Here is a 21,032-nt window from a genome sequence, read left to right on the forward strand (position 1 = left end):
ATGCAATTGTGACAACGGATTTGACTATTTAGTGGGAATTGGACAGTCCTGAGGTAACAACAAATCACAGATCTCTTCAAAACCATCAGAAACACACTTTGATATTTTTTTAATTTTGTATTTATGCATTCCGTAGATGGTTTTATTCTAAGTGACTCGTATATTAAATTCAAGCTATACATTTTAACAGTTCATATATTTCCTGGGAATCAAACCTATGACCTTGGTGTTGCTGCATGTCGCAATTTTTGAGCAACAGGAACACTATTATATATAAAATACACTATTATTCACTTTAACAATGAAACACACTTCTGTATGTTGCATGGAAACATGGGATCGTCTAAACCATCAGCCCACACCAGAAAATACCATTTCTAAGCATAACCTGACCGTGATGGATGCTCATGTGACGTGTGGAGAGTTTGAGGATTCATAAACCCTGAGTGGAAGTACGCAGACACTATTAAAAGTTGCATAAACGTTGTGAGAAGGTTGTAAAAGTGTTATGGAAAGCCAGTGTGGGCAGTGAGAGCGTTTGGCTCGAGGATCTGGGTGTGCCTGTGGTCACAGACTTTGAGAAGAAACAGCAGCTGGAAGGTCTTTGAGGGTCACAAGCATCAGAGCGGAGGAATCAGCCTATGAAACCGAGAATATGGACAGAAAATGAACAGAAATAAGATTATACATCCACACAGTGATTTTTGCAAGAACAAGAAAAAGAAACGCAGATGACAGCAAAGAAACTGAGGAGGTGAGACTGTAATTTTGTCCTCGCAGTGGGAGCGTTTATCCGCCGTCCAGGTCCAAAAAACCTTTTTCACTTCAAGCTGAATAAAGTTCCTCGGCTGGAGATTGTTTTACTTGGAGATGAATGGAATGAGAATGAGAATCAGAGGGAAAAGAAGAGAAGGGAGGAGCAGAATAAAAAAGATGTCTAGGAGAAATCATGTTGAGGTGCGAGTTCATTCCCCTTTAATACACTTTCACCAAATGCACACAAACATATCCCAACTAACAAAAATTAGTTTGGCTAACGTTCTCATTAAGTCATGAAAACATTAATTCTGAATGCTCTCTGAACGTTCAAGTTGTATCGTTTTTAAATGTTTAAAAAAGTTTGCTGTGGATATTAGAGAAAACATTAAGGGAATGTTCCATTTTAGCATTTACTTTTGAATTATGAAATTAGTAAGTATTAACATTTTTTGACCAACTAATAATACTCTTTTGTGCTAACGTCTTGAGAACGGATAACTTTGAACATGCTATTAACGTTACTGGAGGAATGTTTGTTCGTAACTTTGAGAGAACCTTGCCAGAACGTTAGCTAAACTTTAGAGAATGTTCCCTGTTAGCTGGGTAACACAAACCTCCTCACTGTAAACACCTTCTGCCCACAGTAAACATCCGTCCCTCTGCACAGAAACACCTCCTCCTTAAACTCTTCAAAGCCTGATAGAAGATACTCTGTGTTTGGGAGCTTCATGTTCAGAGGTTGAATGTCCCTGAAGGTCTAGGGGTCATGGCTGATCCAGGATTAGAACAGAAACGATCCGTGTGGAATTCATACAGAGACAGAGTAAATAAATTTAGTAAAACTTCTGAATGATATACATGAGTAAATGTAAACACTGAACTTTGTTAATGTATAAATATGTCCAAATATATGTAAACAATTTGTAAAGTGCAAATATACATCCAAAATATGTAAACATTTTGAAGTTCTGAGTATAAAGGCATTTGCAAGCTAAAAGACAGATAGCAGCAGTATGACATTATAGTGCAAAAGACTGTAAAGTCTGTGAGTGCAGAGAGAATAAAGTGTCCTGGGTGCAGTGAAGGAAACCTGGGGTGAACTTGGTTTTTTAAAGTTCAGGAGTAGGTGGATTCAAGAGCTTGTGTTATCATTTCACATTTTACACGTTCACAAACTTACTGTAAAATGTGGGTATTCTTTTATTACTGAACAAAAGTCAACTCTGTTTTTCAGATGTAGGCGCGTGCCTGTGACTCTAATGATTCCGTCCGTTCCACCGTGCGCACGCGCGTCGTCCTCGCCTCTCGGGAGCGCGCTGAGCGGCGGCGCGTCTGGTGTGGAGTTTATTCAACGACGCTCTCAAACTTCGGTATTATTCTGCGCTTGAGGCAGTGCTTTAAGTGGGCCGGTACGCACCGGTACTCAGTACCGCCACTTCCAAATATAGCTCTTGAGCGTACCGCCACCTCTCCGTGCGCCCAGAACGTGCTTTTAGCGTACCGGTACGCTCATTTGGACATCTGTTTTAATAGAGGTTTTAATCCTTTGCCTGCGCTGCAGCTTTTCAGAGCCCCCAATATAATGCACGCTTCCTAATTCGTCCCACCTAGAGCAGAGACTACATTACCCATACACCCTTGAGTTTTACAAGTGAAAAGCGCATGCGTCGCTTTTGCCGCTTTCAGTGTCAACAACTCAACGTGGCCGGAGAGGGTGTGTGAAACTCGCACACTCGGCTCGGTAAAAATACAAATACATTGAACAACACTTAATATGCTCTCCTGGCTTCAGACTCTGAGTACTAAAAGAACACGGTCAGAATCAGATGACTCGTTGGCTGACACCCTGTTCTACTGTTCTATGGTTATGTTATGTTTTATAATTTATTTTATTTACATTTTGTTAAAACAAATTTCAATACCATTTTGCACATTTTATTTATGTTCAGTAGCTCTTTCTAAGGGTATTTTTTCAAAATCCTTTTGCACATTTTATTTATGTTCAGTAGCTCTTTCTAGCTCAAGCAAATACACAAACTAATAAAAGGATTTATTATTTTTTATAAGGTCGTCTGTTGACTGCTGTATATAAAACCCCTTCAACATAGTTGTTGTTACCTCAGGGAATGAGGGGAGTCATCAAAAAAAAAAAATATATATATAGGCTATAATAGAGTACCGGCACCTCTTTTGGGCCACTTAAAGCACTGGCTTGAGGTAAGCTTAAAAGTGTGTAACGTTAACGGAAAATAAAACTGGCTTTTGAATGAACATTTTATCAGAAACTTTAGACACGAATGTGGAAGATTGGTTATTTTATAAGGTTATGAATTCGGTTATCGTAAGTAAACGAACGAAAGGTTTGGCACTAAACGCTGAAGGAACGGTTATAAATAAACGGACACGTTATACGGACAGGGTTCAGTTCTGAGGGAGTTTGTGAAGAAAGACAGACCGACATGATTGTCGAGACAAAATACTTTTTCACATTAGGTTACAGGTATTTAAATGAGATTTTGCAGGTAAATTAATTCAATTGTTCTTGATTTTGGGGTGAAATGTGAACACAGTTTAATCAAACAATTTGAATCTGTCAAACATCATAAATAAATAAATGAATAAATAATAAAATATATTAAAAAGTAATGCTGATAATAGCATGTTGTCAGGCTGCCAAGGTTTTGCTTTGCAGGTGTCTCTATGATTTTCTGTTGTCTAGATATGGATCTGCTCCGTCATATAACATTGTCATGTTTCAACCAGCTTTATAGTAAAAGATTCACTGCAAATTAAAACTTTTTTTTTTCTTTTGTAAATATATTTATTTCTTCTGTTGTATTTATAAACCTATTGCAAAAAAAATAAATAAATACAAATTACTTAAAATATTTTAAGGATGATGCTATGGTATTGTCAGATTGCCGAGGAGTTGCTATGCAGATGAAAAATCATGATAAAAAACATAATGCATTAAGAATAATGCATGGCCTGTGAGAGAGCAGCACGAGCTAAATGCATCACAGATTGTTCCCATTACTTCCCACTCACTTCCTCAGTCTGTCTGATGGGCTAAACCAGTGTGTGTGTGTGTGTGTGTGTGTGTGTGTGTGTGTGTGTAGAGAGAGAGACACAGAGGTGTAATTAAACCCCAGCAATAACAGTCTGGATGTAGAAGTGTGTGTTTGTACTGTATGTTTATTTGTGTAAATGAGTGTGTCTGTCAGGAGAGACTTTAATCTGTACTTTCATGCTGATTAAGCATGTTTCACATTATTATAATACCTCTGAATGTTTTATTATTTTATTTTTGTAATTCCAATTACTCTCAATTGTGGTTCTAATTATGTTTTTCTTACAGTAATATAATAATTGATAAAGTGAATATATAGTTTTTAAAATTAAATGAGCATATAGGTAAAAGAAATACTACCATATGCATACATACCATATACCATATGTATGCATGTATTATCAAATTAATCAGAAAATTGGGGGAAATGTGCCTACTTGCCACAAAAATAATGTCACAAAAATTGTAAAAAAAAAAAAAAAAAAAAACGCTACTTATTTATTTATTTTATGTCTTTCACTATCATTCTTTCACGTGATCTGGTTTAAGAGAGTTGATGATCATCATTACTGTATAAAGATGACATGGCATTGCATTCATCTGGTGTTGACTCTCTCTTTCTCAGGATGCGTGTCACGGTGTGAAAGGAAAATACTGACTGACGTGCGGCTAATTGGATTGAGACGGTCCGGCGAGAGAAAGAATAAAAGAAGTGAGTGAGAGAGAGAGAGCGAGGACGAATAATCCAGCTAATCCAGCCGTTCAGACTCCTCTGAGCCACAGACAAAACACAGCGGATCATATGTGCGTCTGATGCGCTTCAGACGGGCTGTTCTGGGGGATCCTGGGACGCTGAAGGCCTGCGGTGGGATTCGGAAACACTCAAATAACTTATCAGAGCGCTGGTGGATGTCAGGTGTGTCGGGACAAAGCTGAAGGAAAAGGATGCTGCTGGATGTCATTCATCTTACAAAACGTCACGTTTCTGGAGAAACATTGTTCAACTTTGGTGTGGACATGCACTCAGATGCAGTTTTAAAGGAGATATAAAAGACGCGATGGTGTGAAACAGAAGAAAGAAGTTCTGCTTGATGTAAATCTGAACGTGTCTCTAAATGTTGTTTAAAGAGAGATTCAGTGATTCTTTTAAAAGCATGCTGACACGTTAGATGCTTTTTGTGCAAGAAACATAATTTAGTTCTACTATCAGAGAGAGTGCAGGGTTTTTGCATTCGCTAGAAGGTGTTTCAATTCTTCGTAAATCCTATTAGGCTTCTTTAACAGGTTATTTTTAAACTCCGGCTCGGGATGGGCAGCAGCTCACAAACCCATGGAGCTCATATATTACAGACGTGTGAACATTTAAAAGCATTTGGGTAATTGTAGTTAGTATTCATTAGCAGATTTGATGGCGTTCATATCTTTCAACCAAGAGTTTGTCACAACGATGCTCTTTAAAACAGTCTTCAGTGACATTTATGAAGGATATTATAATCAAAGTGAGAGTTTTGTGTTTTTGCTGCTCATTCTAAAGTGAATCTGATCAGCTCACAGAAAAACACTTATTAGATTTTTAGCAATCAGCTTAAACTACTGTTTGAATTAATGTCTTTATATTCACATTTTACACATTTTTATACTATGTTTTTCTGCCATTTTCTCTCTTTAGATCTATTCAAATGATTATTTGAAGTTAATTTAGCATTTATTTAAGTTTATAATTTAAGTATTTTTTTTTTAATTCTTCCTCTAGATATATTTTAATGATTATTTGACATTAACATTTACTCAAGTGGATTTTTCTGGTTGATTGATTGCTTCATAAAACTAACATTAACCCTTTTTAGTATTTTTCCATTTTTTTTCTCTCTGGATCTGTTTTAAGAATGATTTGACATTAATTTAGCATTTATTATGCTTTATTTTTCTGGGTATTTAATCACTTCGGTAAACTCGCTTTTTTATTTGTAAGCAATTTGTTCCACGGGACTTTTTTGTTATTTTTTTTAATGATTATTTGACATTAATGTACTATTTGTTCTGCTGCAGTTACATCTGGCATCTGTTTAAATTTGAGGAGCACATCATCATCAACTTATATTTTTGACAGACTTTTTGGCTTTGATTTTAAGGATCATTTAAGTCTCGCCATGAGTCTGGGAAAGCTGCCGGCGATCAAGGGCCTGGTGTCCACGTCTCACGGCAAACGGCGGTTTAAGAGCGACCTGTCGGTGGACATGATCAGTCCGCCGCTCGGCGACTTCCGCCACACCATGCACGTGGGCCGCGGCGGGGACGTCTTCGGTGACACTTCGTTTCTGAGTAACTACGGCGGATCAAGTAACAGCGAAGGGATACGATACCCGGATTCGCCCTCCGGCTCCAAACCGACGCGCTTTTTATCACGAACACTGCAGCATGTGAGAAAGACTCCTCTGCCACGGCTGAGAGGAGGGTCACGTGACTTCTCGTCCCCTCCGCCGCCCATCTCACCCATCATTAAAAACGCCATCTCTCTGCCTCAGCTGAACATGAACGACGGCGGCCTGATGAGGGCGCTGCTGCCCACCTCCACCAGCTCACCGGACGAACCGCTCTGCTCCTACGGTACCGACACCAAACTTATCAATTATATAACATATATCATTATGTTTATCACTAGTTATCATTATAATTCTTGTTGTAGATATTGTTATAATTTGCGTTATAGATATGTTTTTCATTACAGTTATCGTTATAGTTATTATTGTAGCTATTTTTATAATTTTGTTATCGTTATCTATATGTTATCGTTAAAATAAATTGTATGTGGTTGAAAACACTGTTTACCGCCAGATAAAGCGTTTGAATTTAGCACCGAACGTTCTAAATGCTCCAGTGATGGTCTGACTCTGCATCTAATTGTTAAAATCAATCGTTTTGGGGGTTGGAGGGGGTCAAATTGAATCTGACAGATTCGGTTAAGAGGACTCATCGGATGAACATTTTCCAAAAGTTTGCATGATTTATTAGGGTCTTCATTAAATGTCTGTAACATATTTTGCTTAAAAACACTCAACGGCTTTGTAAACAACACCCTTTTGCCTTGTCAAAAACCACTCTGCTCACACCAACCCGTTTTGGTGTATGTCTCTTTAAATGATAATGAGTTACTGCGCACCCCACCGCCCTTCCAGGATTTCCACTAAAAATAAAATAAATCCACTCCTCTCTTGTCTCCTCTGAGACTGGGACTAATAATGATTTGTGTTCGTCTGTGCAGCCAACGACAGAACATTTAGCATGTTTTCCGCTAACCGTGGCCATGGCGTCAGAACAAGTACACCGCTGTCGCTTTAAGAACCCCTTCCTATGTCAGAAGGGGAGGGAAATCTGATCAGCTTATTTTCTCACATGCTTGCAGAGAAAGGCTTACAAAACCAAACTTACTGGGTTCTTCTTTTATATATATATTTCCCCATCTCTTATTTATCTTTTCCATCGCCATATCCATTTAGGGTCTCCATAGAGCACTGGTACTCCAGATTTAGAAATCTGAAAAAGTGTGTATCTGGATCATCCAATCCAATTTTGCTCTAAAAAACCAGCAGAAAAGTAAGATGGGATACCTGATCCTGGATAGCAAATCCAGATCATTCTGATACAGACTGGCCCCAGGAGTAGTCTTATTGTAATAATCATTGCTGTAGTTGTAGCTACTGTTATGTTTCTTTATGGGATCAGGGCCCGTATTCTTAAAGATTCTGAGAATCCTCTCAGAGAGCTCCTAATTTAGCTTAAATTTTCTATGTAGGAGTCTTAGCTTAAGAGAGATCCAGGACCAATCTGAGAGCAACTCTTAAGCGAGGAAAAGCAAAAACTTTTATCTTAGTGAGCAGAATATGGTTGTCACTGTCAGTCCTTGAGTCCTTAACCTGGTTGCGTTCACACAATACAATTATTTAGGCGGGTGACAACTGCATTCGGTAACCAATCACTGTTCTCCACTGGAGCGGTTTCCATCATGTGCGAGATGCAGAAAAGGATCAAGTGCATATACAAGCTTACTGTAAGCTACTGTCTGAACAGGACATTTCGAGACTCACATCTGTAAGGAAATGCAGTTGTCGGTCCCTAAATCTGACAATGTGAATGTGGATGTAGTTAATGTAGCGATTACTTTAATTTCTGGCGCTATGTTATTTTTAAACTGTGTTGGAGATGTTAGCGTGTCTCTAATAAGATCTGTCACAAACATGATCCCTGCACGATCTAATGTGTGTAGTGTCTTATCAACTCACTGTCATGCGTAATGTGCAATGCATTTCTTCTCCCTCTGCATGTTTCGTTGCTTTTCTCCACTGCTAAAGAAACTCTTAAGCCTCTTAAAAGTCCTTGTCAGTACTCCTAACATTTTTAGACTTTAAAAGCTCTTTAAAGGGTTAAGATGCTTTCTGAGTTACTTTCTTCTTTACTCTGATCTTTTCTTAAATTTTAAGAGAAAACGCCCACATTTCTCAGAATTTTGTCACAAGGAGCAACTCTTAGCACAAATGATTTTCATGAATACGGGCGCAGGACTTCATACTCCTCCCCCCTCTCCTTACCAGGGTTTCTCTCACCTCCTGCGCCACAGTTTTAGTCATGGTTTTGGTCTTTTTGGTTTCACCACCAAAACAACTAAACTTACGTATTTGGTTCTGCAGGAAATGAACAGATACCGCAATTATAATCAAATTAAATTCCAATACACCATTTCTAATGTAAACACTTAATATTTTTTCCCTTATGTAAATATATCTCTTTCTAATTAATCTTGATTGGTCTGTTGTTTGAAACTGACATTGATCTGCTGTACCATGTCTGAAGTTGAGCTATTTTTTACTTGACACGGTATCTTTAAAACATCCCACTCGAAAACGAGACATTGAGAAAACAGTGATACGATCTATAATGACCAAATACACAGACAGACTGAATGACCTTTGATCAGTTTGTGCACAAACACACACACACACCTGCAGAAAATTAAGCAGAGACTCACATAGTTGAGTGTGTGAGGGGAAAGCGCAGTGATGTTTTCAGTGATGTGTGTGTGTGTGTTTAATGTCTCTGGAATTCTGGAATTTCCCTTATTCTGGGAACCCAAAACCAACTCTGAAAGACTGACATAAAGACAACTAAATGAAACACACATACTGCACATTGGTCTTATCCTGCCACCTACTGGACATTGACTACAACACAAGAGTCAATTTAAATGCACTGTAAGTACAGTAAATAAATGACTCTTTGATGTCAGATTTTCATGTAGCTCCTGTGTGCTGCTGTCATTAAAACAAAAGATACACTAAACAAAAATGCAGATATTATATTTCATTTATATTTATGCATTTGGCAGGCACTGTTATCCATAGCGACTTACTGCAATGAAGATATAAATTAAAATTAATTTTGATTCTCAAATTTATATTGATTTTTTCAATACAACTTCTCACTCAAACTGTTCTGCCGAGAATATATCCTGTGTGATGAAAATATGAAGTGCATAAACATTAAAATAAATAAATATAACTTTTATGGACCTCCTGAATATACATGCATATTAGTTTTTAGTACTATATATCAGCTATACAGAAGACGAAATTGATGTTTAAATGTATTTTACAAAATTTTACAATGAAAAAAAAAAAAACTTACTAAAAGATGGAAAGTGTATAATAAGCCCCAAGGGATCTTGTTTTCTCAAACTGTATGCTAAGGATATACTTTGTAATTAAATGTTTTTATTAAAAAATACCTATGCATATTAAATATATTCATTATATAGAATGAGAATTGGGGGTTTAGATGCGCCATTATATTATTATGACAAATAAACAATGCAGAAAAATTAAACATAAGCTTCAGGCAAAATGTATTTATTGATTTCTTGTTTAATAGTGATCGTCTTAGTGCTTGCACACTTAACTAATGTGGTAATATTTACAAATGTCTGCAGAAACATGTCATTTTTCCTCTTGTCTCCTGCAGGTCTTCATTCTGGTTTCGTCACGCTGCCTCGTTCATCTCGTCTCGACCAAAGCTTTGCAGAAACGTCTGAAATGCTCAGCTCAGATAGTCGACGGAGCTCCTTACCTGAGAACAGCGAGGTCTCAATGACGCGATCTGATTCGCTCTCGTCCTTCACGGTGGACCTCGGCCCCTCCCTCATGAGTGAGGTGTTGGAGTTGATTGACAGCTCCTGCTGCCTCATTAGGAGCCATCAGGATCAGGAGGAGGAGGAGGAGGAGGAAGGGCAGCAGAGCTCTGTGTTTGAGATGGATCATGAATGTCAGACAGCTCCGATCGGAGCAGACATCACCATCGAGCCCAGGAGGTTCCAGCAGGCTGCTAGCGTGCTAGCACGTCACTTTGGAGGAGGAAGACCTGAAGAAGAGAGTCAGAGACCGTCATCTTTCAGACACACAAGGACGCCATACAGCTTCACTGAGACAGAGGATGAAATCAAAGTATGAGCATCAGAAATCAAACATAAGGACAGTTATGATATTATAAACCAGTCTGATTTCAAAGACAGTTTAGTTTTTATTACAGTCTTGTTTTGAAAATAAGAATCCAGGGATTTTTATTTGGACAGTTTAAAGGACTTGAAAGAGACCTGCTATACAGTCAGTGCATGAATGGAGAGCCATCTTTCTCTATTAATTAACAAACATTCAGCTGTAAATTTCTTTTTAAATCTTGGAATCAAGTATATATTCAATAAAACTGTTCTGTACATTTTTTCACAAGTACATTTATATTTTAATGTTGTTTAAATGTGCATATTCATGTACAAAACCTAAAGGCAATAACCAGGATCTTTAGCATCTACAGTTAATTAAATATAGATCTACAGCAAAGACATTCATATTATTTGTATTTTTTCATTGTGACATTTAGATTTTATAAAACTTCATATATTTTAACAGAATTTGTCCAGTTTTATACTTAACCCTGACAGATATATGTATTTTTGAGCGAACAAGTAATGTTAAACACAAATGAATAATATTCATATATGCAGTGAATTTATGTGGAATTAATTTGGGAGTTTCTTATGTGTATATAATTTACGGTTAATAAAAGATGTGTTTAGGAACATGTACATGTCATTGTATTTTAATTCTTAAAGGATAAAGAGCATGTTAAAAATATCTCTTGAAGATGATACGACTGATACATTATTCAAATCAGTCAGCGTTTACTTTCTGTGAATGTTTAGCTTTCGGTTTTAGTTGAAAATAGATTTTCGTTGTCAGAAACAGTATACAAGGTTTTTTTTTTTTTTTTTTTGTTAAATATGAAAGACAAGAATCATAGTCAGAAAGAGCTGAGATCAGGTTTGTAATGAAATAGCATAAATATGGTGACTAAATGCAGTATACAACAGTAAATTATGAAATAAATGAGTAATTGAGAATAGCTCCGCCCTTAGTTGGTTGCATCATCACTATGGCTGAGTAGAGGTGGCCTCTGGAGCACAGATGCACGTCAATTTGTAGTCCTGAAGTTAAGAAAGTGAGTGAGAAAAACTAGGTTAATAAATTAAATTCATAGTTTGAAAATAGGAACAATAATAACATCGCTAACAGGAAGTTAGTTGAATAGCTGCTAATCGAGTTTGTTCTGAATCCAAGGAGTAAATGAGAAGCTAAAATGATTCATCTACGAGAACCTTGTAAAATGTAATTTACTTGGTTCATTGGGGATTATTTCTTATCTTAATTAGGGCTGGGCAATATAGCCAAACAAATAATATCTTGGTATTTTTTGTCTGAAATGCGATATCTCGATATCTGCCCAATGTTGTCCAATAAAACAATTAATCTGGGAATAATGCAAGGATCTTGTTTGTAGACTTCAGTTCGGCCTTCAGTACCATCATGCTTGACCTTCTCTCAGACAAACTGACCCAGCTCTCTGTCCCTAGCTCCATCTTTCAGTGGATCAGCAGCTTCCTGACAGACCGGCAGCAGCTAGTGAGGCTGGGTAAACTCACATCCAGGTCTCTCACGATCAGCATGGCAACCCCCAGGGCATCGTACGCATGTTCACATTAACACCATTTCATGCTCATGACGTAGTAGGACATAGTGTAAGTTCTGGCGAGAAGTGACGAATGCGGAAGTGCAGCGGAGAGAGCAAAACAAAACACTGGTCACAAATTAGAAGTACAAGATGAGGATTTGCAAGTAAAAATGTCTGAGGATTTCGATATAAACCAAGAGAAGACTAGTTTTCCTTTGCTAAAGTAAGGAAACTTCGCTTCCTTTGCTCCTGTAAACAAATGTCGGTTCTCGCAAATCTAGCATATTCTCACCGGACCTTACACTATGTTCTACATCATCCACCGGAATGAACGTGTGTATGACAGTAAGCAGAAGCTTTGGTACATAAAGTTTTAAATATGGATATTTTTCTTACAAAAACACCTTGATTCACTACAGGAGGCCTTTATTCACCCCGGAGCCACGTAGGACACTTTTTTATGATGGATGGATGCGCTTTATTGGACTTCATTTGGACTATTGACAAAAAACACCCACTCAATGCCATTATAAAGAGCCTGGATATTTTTTAAATATAACTCCTATTGGATTCGTCTGAAAGAAGAAAGTCATACACCTTGGATTGTTTGAAGTTGAATAAATTATGGTGTCATTTTAATTTTTGGGTGAACTATCCCTTTAAACTATATGTGTTAACTATATCTTACGAGTTATTTTAAAGCCTTTAATAAAGCATGTTTCATGTTTAGGACAAATTGGATTATGCACTTTCCCTGCACCAGCTCACTCTGTGTCCTCCGCTATATTATTCAGATGCACTCTAATCAAACTAGCCTACTGTATATCGATATAAACAGTATTGCCTATAATTTTTTTTTTTTTTTTTTAAATTGGTACCAAATTGTCTGCAAAAGTTCAGATAGTAAGATCAGATTTCCAGATATCGGACAACCACTTCAGGTTCACAGTCAGACCACCATCATATATTAAACTTGCATGATCATTAATAGAATAATATTGATTATTATTATTGTTATTATTATTATTACAATGCCTGCAGAATGCCAAATCTGTCCCCTGTAGACTAGCCTTTTATGTGGGCCACACACATTAATCTTGACTGACAGAATAACAAGCAGTGTGAAACTTAATTGGTGCTCAGTGTTAAATGCATTTTTTGACAGCTGTATGTTTTATTCCTATTTTTAAATAACATGAAATTAAATCGGATGACTTGAATCACTTGAATCACAGTAAACCACAGCTTGTTATACCAAGTACAACCTCTGAAAATATTTATATTTATTTATATTTATATGCTTACATACAGGTAAATAAAAATCTTAAAGAATGATTAAATCAAAAATGTATTGTATCTAAAAGTTAAATAAAAACTGTACTGTACTTAAATGTAAAATGGTAAAAAAAAATAAGTGAAAATGTATTGTGTTTTAACAATAATTTATATTTAATGTAGTGATTATTTTGTGTAGCACTAGAGGGAGCCTGAGTACCACTAGTGCTTCTCGTTCCACACTTTGAGAGCCACTGACTTAAACTATTATCTATGGAGCCCCGCACATGACATGCAAGAAAAAATAAATAAATTGTGCGCACGATTTACTAATTCGTTCCCTCAATGTACTAAAACGTGCACACGATTACTATTGCGTTCCCTCGATTTACTATTGCATTCCCTTGATTTGCTAAATCGTGCGCACAATTTATAAATTGAGTGAACGAAATAGTAAATCGATGGAACGCAATAGTAATCATGTGCACATTTTAGTACATTGAGGGAGCAAATTAGTAAATCGTGCACACGATTTAGCCTACTATTTTTTGCTGCATGCCATGTGCGTGGCTCCATAATTATCTCTTTGATTAAATCAGTTAGAATTTAAGGCCATCACAAACGTGACTAAATGGCACCTGGGGGAATATGACAATTGGCATTTCATATAGGCTGGGCTTATGTATAAAATTTATGTCAACTTATCTTATTTGCCTTTCGGAAAAAATTGGAATCCAAGGCACTTCTTCTGGTCCAAAAGTTAAAAAGCCTTTATTCACATTTTGGCCATCTCAGTATAGACATTTGAATGGCTAAAACTCTGCATACTGATCCAATCCGGGCTTCAGCCTTCCTCAGAGTGTGTCAAGTATCAAACGAATGACAGGTGTAAAAAAAAAAAAGTGAGTGAAGTGGTAAATGAAGGGTTGATTTGCTATTAAGAAATGTTTTTGTACGTTGGTTACTTTTATGAGTGCGATGTATGTAAGGTACATAGCTTACATGGAGTTTTGCTAACCATGTGGTCTCATGTGCTCCAAGCTATAAGCTAATCGAGTGCACGCAGATCAACTGAAGAAGTTATTCTTCATTGTTACAGTTGTTTCTATTCAGAAATAGTGAAAAACAGGGAATACCCTTACCAAAAAGTAGTACACTTCAAGTTTATTTTATTTAGTATACTTAAGTAAAGTTCAAGTATATTTTTAAGTATACTTTATGTAGCAAGTATACAAATATCAAGTCTTCTAGTAGTATACTTGTAAGTGTACTGTTTATGTAGTATTTTTGAGTAAATTGTATTGTTTTGTATTATTTATGTTTATACTTTTAAGTATACTTTAAGTATAACAGTAGCAAACTTTGAGTACACAACTAGTTTACCTCTATGTTTTTTTAGTTTGTACTGCAATTATACTAAAAGTGAACTTATACGGATAGTTTACTAATTAAATACCTTGTACAATTTGAAGTATAGTCAAGTCACCTTTATTTATATAGCGCTTTAAACAAAAAAGATTGTGTCAAAGCAACTGAACAACATTAATTAGGAAAACAGTGTGTAAATAATGCAAAATGACAGTTTTAGTCTCAGTAAACTACTAGTTTAGTAGTTTTATACTGCAAGTATACTCATAAGTTTAAGTGAACTTTACATCATACTTTATGTATACTACTACGTCCCTATTTAGGTTTTAATTTGTATATATTTTGTTATATGAATATCTGAACATACAAAACATCCAAAGAAAGAACATGGTATCTGCTTGTAAACAAAAACATTATATTCTAGCTTCATGCATTCTTTTTTTAAACACTTTAATTTGGATAAGTTTCATAAAAAATAAAGAAATAACATTTTGAACAAAAAGCTGAAAAAAGGCTATGAATTGGATTCAGAATGATAATCAAAACGTAGATGGAGTCGATCAACTCCCCAAAGCTTGACTGTAATTATTACCTCTTCGTCGGTCAACATTTTGTACCATAACGTTACAGTTTTGATGCTGTTTCATGTCAGATGATCGTGTTAGATTACATGTGTTAGCATCTGGTGTTTCTTTTTCTTCTTCACTTGTTTTTTTTTTGGAAATTCTGTACAGAAGATGTGTACTAGCGCCCTCTACCATATAATAATGAAAACACAGATTCTAGGAGCACAAGTATAGCACAAGTATATAAGTATATTAGTCAAGTATACTTAAGTATATTCCTTTTCCTATTTAGTGCCTAAACTCTGGAATAACTTACCTAACATTGTTCGAGAGGCAGACACACTCTTGCAGTTTAAATCTAGATTAAAGACCCATCTATTTAACCTGGCTTACACGTAACACACTAATACACTTCTAATATCCAAATCCAATAAAGGATTTTTAGGCTGCATTAATTAGGTAAACCGGAACCGGGAACACTTCCCATAACACCCGATGTACTTGCTACATCGTCAGAAGAATGGCATCTACGCTAATATTAGTCTGTTTCTCTCTTATTCCGAGGTCACCATAGCCACCAGATCCAGTCTGTATCCAAGTCAGAGGGTCACTGCAGTCACCCTGATCCAGTATGTATCCAGCACAGATGATGGATCAGCACCTAGAAAGGACCTCTACAGCCCTGAAAGACAGCGGAGACCAGGACTAGAGCCCCAGAGACAGATCCCCTGTAAAGACCTTGTCTCAGACAACCACCGGGACAAGACCACAGGAAACAGATGATTCTTCTGAACAATCTGACTTTGCTGCAACCTGGAATTGAACTGCTGGTTTCGTCTGGTCAGAGGAGAACTGCCCCCCAACTGAGCCTGGTTTCTCCCAAGGTTTTTTCTCCATTCTGTCACCGATGCAGTTGGGCTAAGTTAGTAGATGCTTAGTTGGGGTCACTTCATTTACAGCGATATCGTTGACTTGATTATTAACGATTATAAATTATTGCACAGATACTATTTAAACTGAACTGAGCTGCATGATGACATCACTGAATTCAATGATGAACTGCCTTTAACTGTCATTTTGCATTATTGACACACTGTTTTCCTAATTAATGTTGTTCAGTTGCTTTGACACAATCTTTTTTGTTTAAAGCGCTACAGTATATAAATAAAGGTGACTTGACTTAAATGTCATTTTAAGTATATTTCTGAGAAGTACATAAAGCCCATTTCTGAGAAGTACATAAAAAGTAAACTAAAAGCATACTTTCCTATTTTTTAGTTTAAAAGAAGTATACTAATAGCACACTTGAATGAACTTCTTTTTTGTAAGGGTAATCATCAGTGAATGTATATTGAGGTGTTTTGAGACATTTATGTTGAAAATGATCATTTGAAATGATAATTTTCTCTATTCTGTTTTCTTCCTTGCCCCTTGATATCGCTCTTCGATACTGGCTGAGGAGTTTTCTTGGAATTCTGTAGTTAGAATAATTTAATGCAGTTAATGCAAAATTACCGAAGCGCAATTTCTATTCTGACCCTTTCACCCAATTTTGCTTCTCTGCTTGCGATCAGATCATTTTTAAGATGGTAATTTCCGGCAAGGGTTTCAGTCCAATGATCCAGGAAGTTATTGCGTTCAAACAATCCATCCAAAACATCACGGATATAAAGAAAATCAGGCTGATTACATCAGAGATTGCAGAGCTCTGTCATAGTGATTTATTGTCTCTGAAGAGCGCGAGCTCTCACGTGTCACGCTGAGTGATTTAGAAAACTTTATTTTCAGAGCAGGGCTTTAAAGTAACCTAATGTTAGTGTAATCTGTTAACAAAGCACATCATAAACCTGTCTTTTTAGGCAAGTACCAGATAATGTGTGTCAAAGCAAAGAACTTACAGTAATGGAACGCATATCGAGAATCATTTGATTCACATCTGGACTTTGGTGCTGTTCGCAGGATGTTTTTTTATCCCCACCGGAGATAAAAATAATTCAGTAGAGGCAGGGACCCTGGTTATAATAATGTGTGTATGAGTGCTCTTGACGCATTTATCACACATTGTATTTATGCACAGCACACACTATGTAGTCAGACTATAAAATCTCTGTAGTCAAGTACACATGCCAGGACGCACTCATAAGCACTGACGGGGCATGTATGGAGGATTTTCCAAAGTTGGATCCCCTAGACACTTCTCTCCGACGGTGCCATGCACTAAACTGGCTGGCTCATTCATATCCTTCAGAAAGCAAAACACAATCACAGTGTTATCATCCAATGAATCCAAAAGAGAAAACAGTGATGATATGCAAATGAGAGCAGAAATGGGGCGTGGCTAGGCTAAATCTTGATTGTTTCTTGCACAGTTCACAATGACTTTGTCAATTAAGATGTTTTCCTGAATCAACATCCGTGTTGGGATTTCAACAACATTCTTATGAATCATTCATTTTCCTCAAGGTATTTAATTGCTACGGCTAGAGTTTTAAGAGCAACAATGTTGTGTAAAGGCGCAGATCTTGTCATCCTTATGAAATTGCTTTACTTTTCATGTCAACATGAAACATGACAAAAACAAAACACTCATGATCCAAAGCCTGTCAAACTTCATGATGTTGTTGTAAAAGTCTTTGATATGTTGTCCCCACCACTCTGCTGTACTGGTCTTGAAGAAATCAGGGAATGCCACGAAAGATCTGAAAAGCTGAATGGTTAAATGAAAGAAACATTGGGTTGAACAAGGTGCTTTATCCATTACTACATGCTGATTGGATATTACAGATGTGCATTATGCTAATTTGTTTAAATAGCAATGTGCTGATGCACTTCTTATCTGGTCGGATTGGCTAAATTTGAGTTTGTTTACTACATGCTGTGGGTGATATAGCATATTTCTAGTATGTGCTTATTGGCTGATGGCGTGTCTTCTACATGCTGATTGGTTGACAGTATCTATGATGTCACACTCATCTTTATCAACTGCATTTGCAATTACAGCCCACTGATGATTTCATTATAAATAGACTTGGATATAGGGCAACGGAGAAAATATGTCCATTTCTCTAATTAAAGAGACATAGAAAGAGAAAGAAAGTGGTATAAAGAAAAAGACAATGAAACGAACAAGAGAGAGAGGGAGAGAGAGAGAGAGAGAGAGAGAGAGAGAGAGAGAGAGAGATACCTTTACTTGAGTATCCCAGTCCAAAGTATTGTCCACAGATATATTGGGATAATCAGGCCACACCTACAACAGACAGAAACAACAGATAAAATCAGTGGTTCAGTCTAAAATAAAAGCTGCTTTCAGTACATGTCCACATCACACTGTATATGACTTAAAACAGTAGATGAACAGGCTCTCTAATCAACATGTTTCAAACAAATAAAAAAATATCTTCAACTAATGTTGCGTTCCAGATGAAGTTTCCCACTTTAACCTCATTTAACTCGGAACTCTGAATTCTTCCACCACTGTTTGAAAATAATCAACACAATTCTGCTTCATTCATCAACTGTTTGTAGATGACAATTAATGAAACTTCTCACTGAAGTACGGGGTGATTCATTGGCCTTCCAGTGTAAAACTATGAGGTACTGACTCAGAATCAAGAGATGTTCTTCTTCCTCTTTGTGTTTGTCATACCTTTCCCCACACGATGTCATTGCTCAACTCAGGAGGCCATTTGATGAAAATGTCTTTTTCAATCTCGGTATCAAATGCAGGGCAGGAGCCTTTAGTCTCGTTGACTGCTATCGCTGGGTCCTGAAGCACACAAACAATGAAAACTGCGGTTTTGGTATAGAATACATTTCACTGCATTTTTCTGGCTAAAATAAGAAAACCAGACTGATGTCAGACTACATTTACCTATATTTTCAATATAATGCAACTGAGTCATTTATTGCAAACTCAGCAATGCTTTATATTAAAACATTTAATTCTGCAAATGTGGGCAGCATGTTGTGAGTGGTTGCTATGTAATGTAATGCTATGCAATTGCTATGAAATACAGCATTGCGAGTTCTGAAGGTCGCTGAGAGTGACATAACTGTGTTAACTGTTGTGTTCAGGGGGAGACAGAAAGTCACACATGCACACTGTAATAGATGCGATGGCTTACATAAGGAATTTGAGCAGATTTCATGTCATTGTAAAGATCTGTGATCTCTGCATAGCTGGCATAGCCATAGCGACAAAGTTGGAATCCAAGAGACCAATAGCCTGGGAGAACCGGGCGGCCGAACATCTGTCAAACAACAACAAAAATGGAAAGAAGAAAATGTAAAATTTTATGCAAATACATTTTACAAATTCATAAACATTCCATTGGTTGAACAGAATCTGATGGACCCTTCTGTCTATGTGACAAGTGAGCTTCCTTCAGATCAATATTTATGTATTTCATATATGCATTTGAGTTTTCTGGTGTTATTTTGTGTGTTTAGATTGAAAACACTGTGGGCAATGAGGCAGAGAAACTCTCTCTCTCTCTCTCACACACACACACACACACACACAGACACACACACACACACACACACACACACACACATCAGTGTACTGCTGAACCACGAGGACCGACATGTTTTTAAGAAATGTAATGAATTAAAAAGTATGATATTTTGCTTTGGAATGTAGTGAAGTGAAATAAAAATACTCAGAATAAAGTACCGATACTTGAAGAATACACTTAAGCACCTCTGGATGTGTTTAGATTAGGTTGGTCTTAGCCTACAAAAACGACTTGTGGTCGGCGGGTCCAAGTGAGACACCGGTGTTTAGTGTGTGTGATTTTACTCACCCATGGCATTGCTGTTGAGCAGGAGGACACTGTGAGCATTCTGTGATTTCTCCAGACCCATGTAAAAGGGATCCATAACTGTTCAGCTTATACTAAATTTTTAATGGTCCTAAAACTCTCAGAAAACCCTAAAAGTGTTCCATCAGTATTGCTATTCAGAGCTATTTCCTCTACAAAACCACTTCTTTCTTGCTTTCTCCTAATAATTAAGTTGGCTTGAAAAAAAGAAAAAAAAAAAACAACTTACTGAAATCCTATTTAAACTTCTTCTTCTTCTTCTGAGACTAAATTTTAAAATGTATCTCCTCCTAGACTTTTAAAGCTACAGCCAAACAGTCAAACTCGGGTCAGACCTTCAGACTGGTCTAACTCGGGTTGCTGTATCTTTTCTAACTGATCCGGCTTATGGTTTTCGTAAACCAGACTATCAAAACCACCTAAAATCCCATAGACTTTCATTGAGGGGGTGAAAACTTTTATACAATAAGACTTAAGGTGTATTTAAGCTGTCGACTGCCATAGCAAAGCTTAAAAACTCCCTACTGCAAATACAGGTAAAACCAGCCTAAGCTAATCGGTTCCTTTGGCTGGTCTCCCAAGCTGGTTTTGGCCACTGTTTTAACAGGTCATGCTGGTCTTAACTGGTGTTTAGCTGTTTTGTTGTTGTTGTTGTTGTTTTTTTTTTTTTTTTTTTTTTTTACTGAATCAACTGGTTTTAGCTGGTTTTAGCTGGATTAGCATAGAAATATACTAACAACATGCTAGTAACTTGCTAATCATGCTAGCAACATGCTAGTAACTCGATAATCATGCTAACAACATGCTAGTATTTTGCTAATCATGCTGAAAACATGCTAGCGACATGCTGGTTACTTGTTAATCATGCTAATGACATGCTAGTCACTTGGTAGTCATGTAAACAACATGATAGTCACTTGCTAATCATGTTAACAACATGCTAGTCACTTGCTAATCATGTTAACAACATGCTAGTGACATGCTAGTCACTTGTTGATCATGCTAGCAACATGCTAGTCATTTGCTAATCATGCGGAAAACATGATAGTGACATGCTAGTCACTTGATAATCATGTTGGAAACATGCTAGCAACATTCTACTAACTTGTTAATCATGAT

At 36.9% G+C, this 21,032-nt stretch overlaps 1 protein-coding gene across 5 annotated transcripts; it reads left to right on the top strand.

The window, feature by feature from the left end:
- Positions 1-608: 608 nt before the first annotated feature.
- LOC109052609 (cdc42 effector protein 1-like) lies at positions 609-10,959 on the top strand. 5 transcript variants are annotated; one of them, XM_042716620.1, is made up of 5 exons: positions 609-957; positions 1,994-2,148; positions 4,455-4,541; positions 5,962-6,436; positions 9,842-10,959. In XM_042716620.1, the coding sequence occupies exons 4-5, from the start codon at positions 5,980-5,982 to the stop codon at positions 10,324-10,326; spliced, it is 942 nt and encodes a 313-aa protein (XP_042572554.1). In that variant the 5' UTR covers positions 609-957; positions 1,994-2,148; positions 4,455-4,541; positions 5,962-5,979; the 3' UTR covers positions 10,327-10,959. The 5 variants fall into 5 exon arrangements, with proteins under 5 accessions (XP_042572554.1, XP_042572559.1, XP_018925588.1 ...); XM_042716625.1 differs by having other exon boundaries at positions 616-754; XM_019070043.2 differs by lacking the exons at positions 609-957; positions 1,994-2,148 and having other exon boundaries at positions 4,458-4,922; positions 5,879-6,436.
- The last annotated feature ends 10,073 nt before the right edge of the window (positions 10,960-21,032 follow it).

Source organism: Cyprinus carpio, chromosome A3 (genome assembly GCF_018340385.1).
Source record: "Cyprinus carpio isolate SPL01 chromosome A3, ASM1834038v1, whole genome shotgun sequence".
In the NCBI taxonomy this organism is placed as follows: Eukaryota; Metazoa; Chordata; class Actinopteri; order Cypriniformes; family Cyprinidae; genus Cyprinus; species Cyprinus carpio.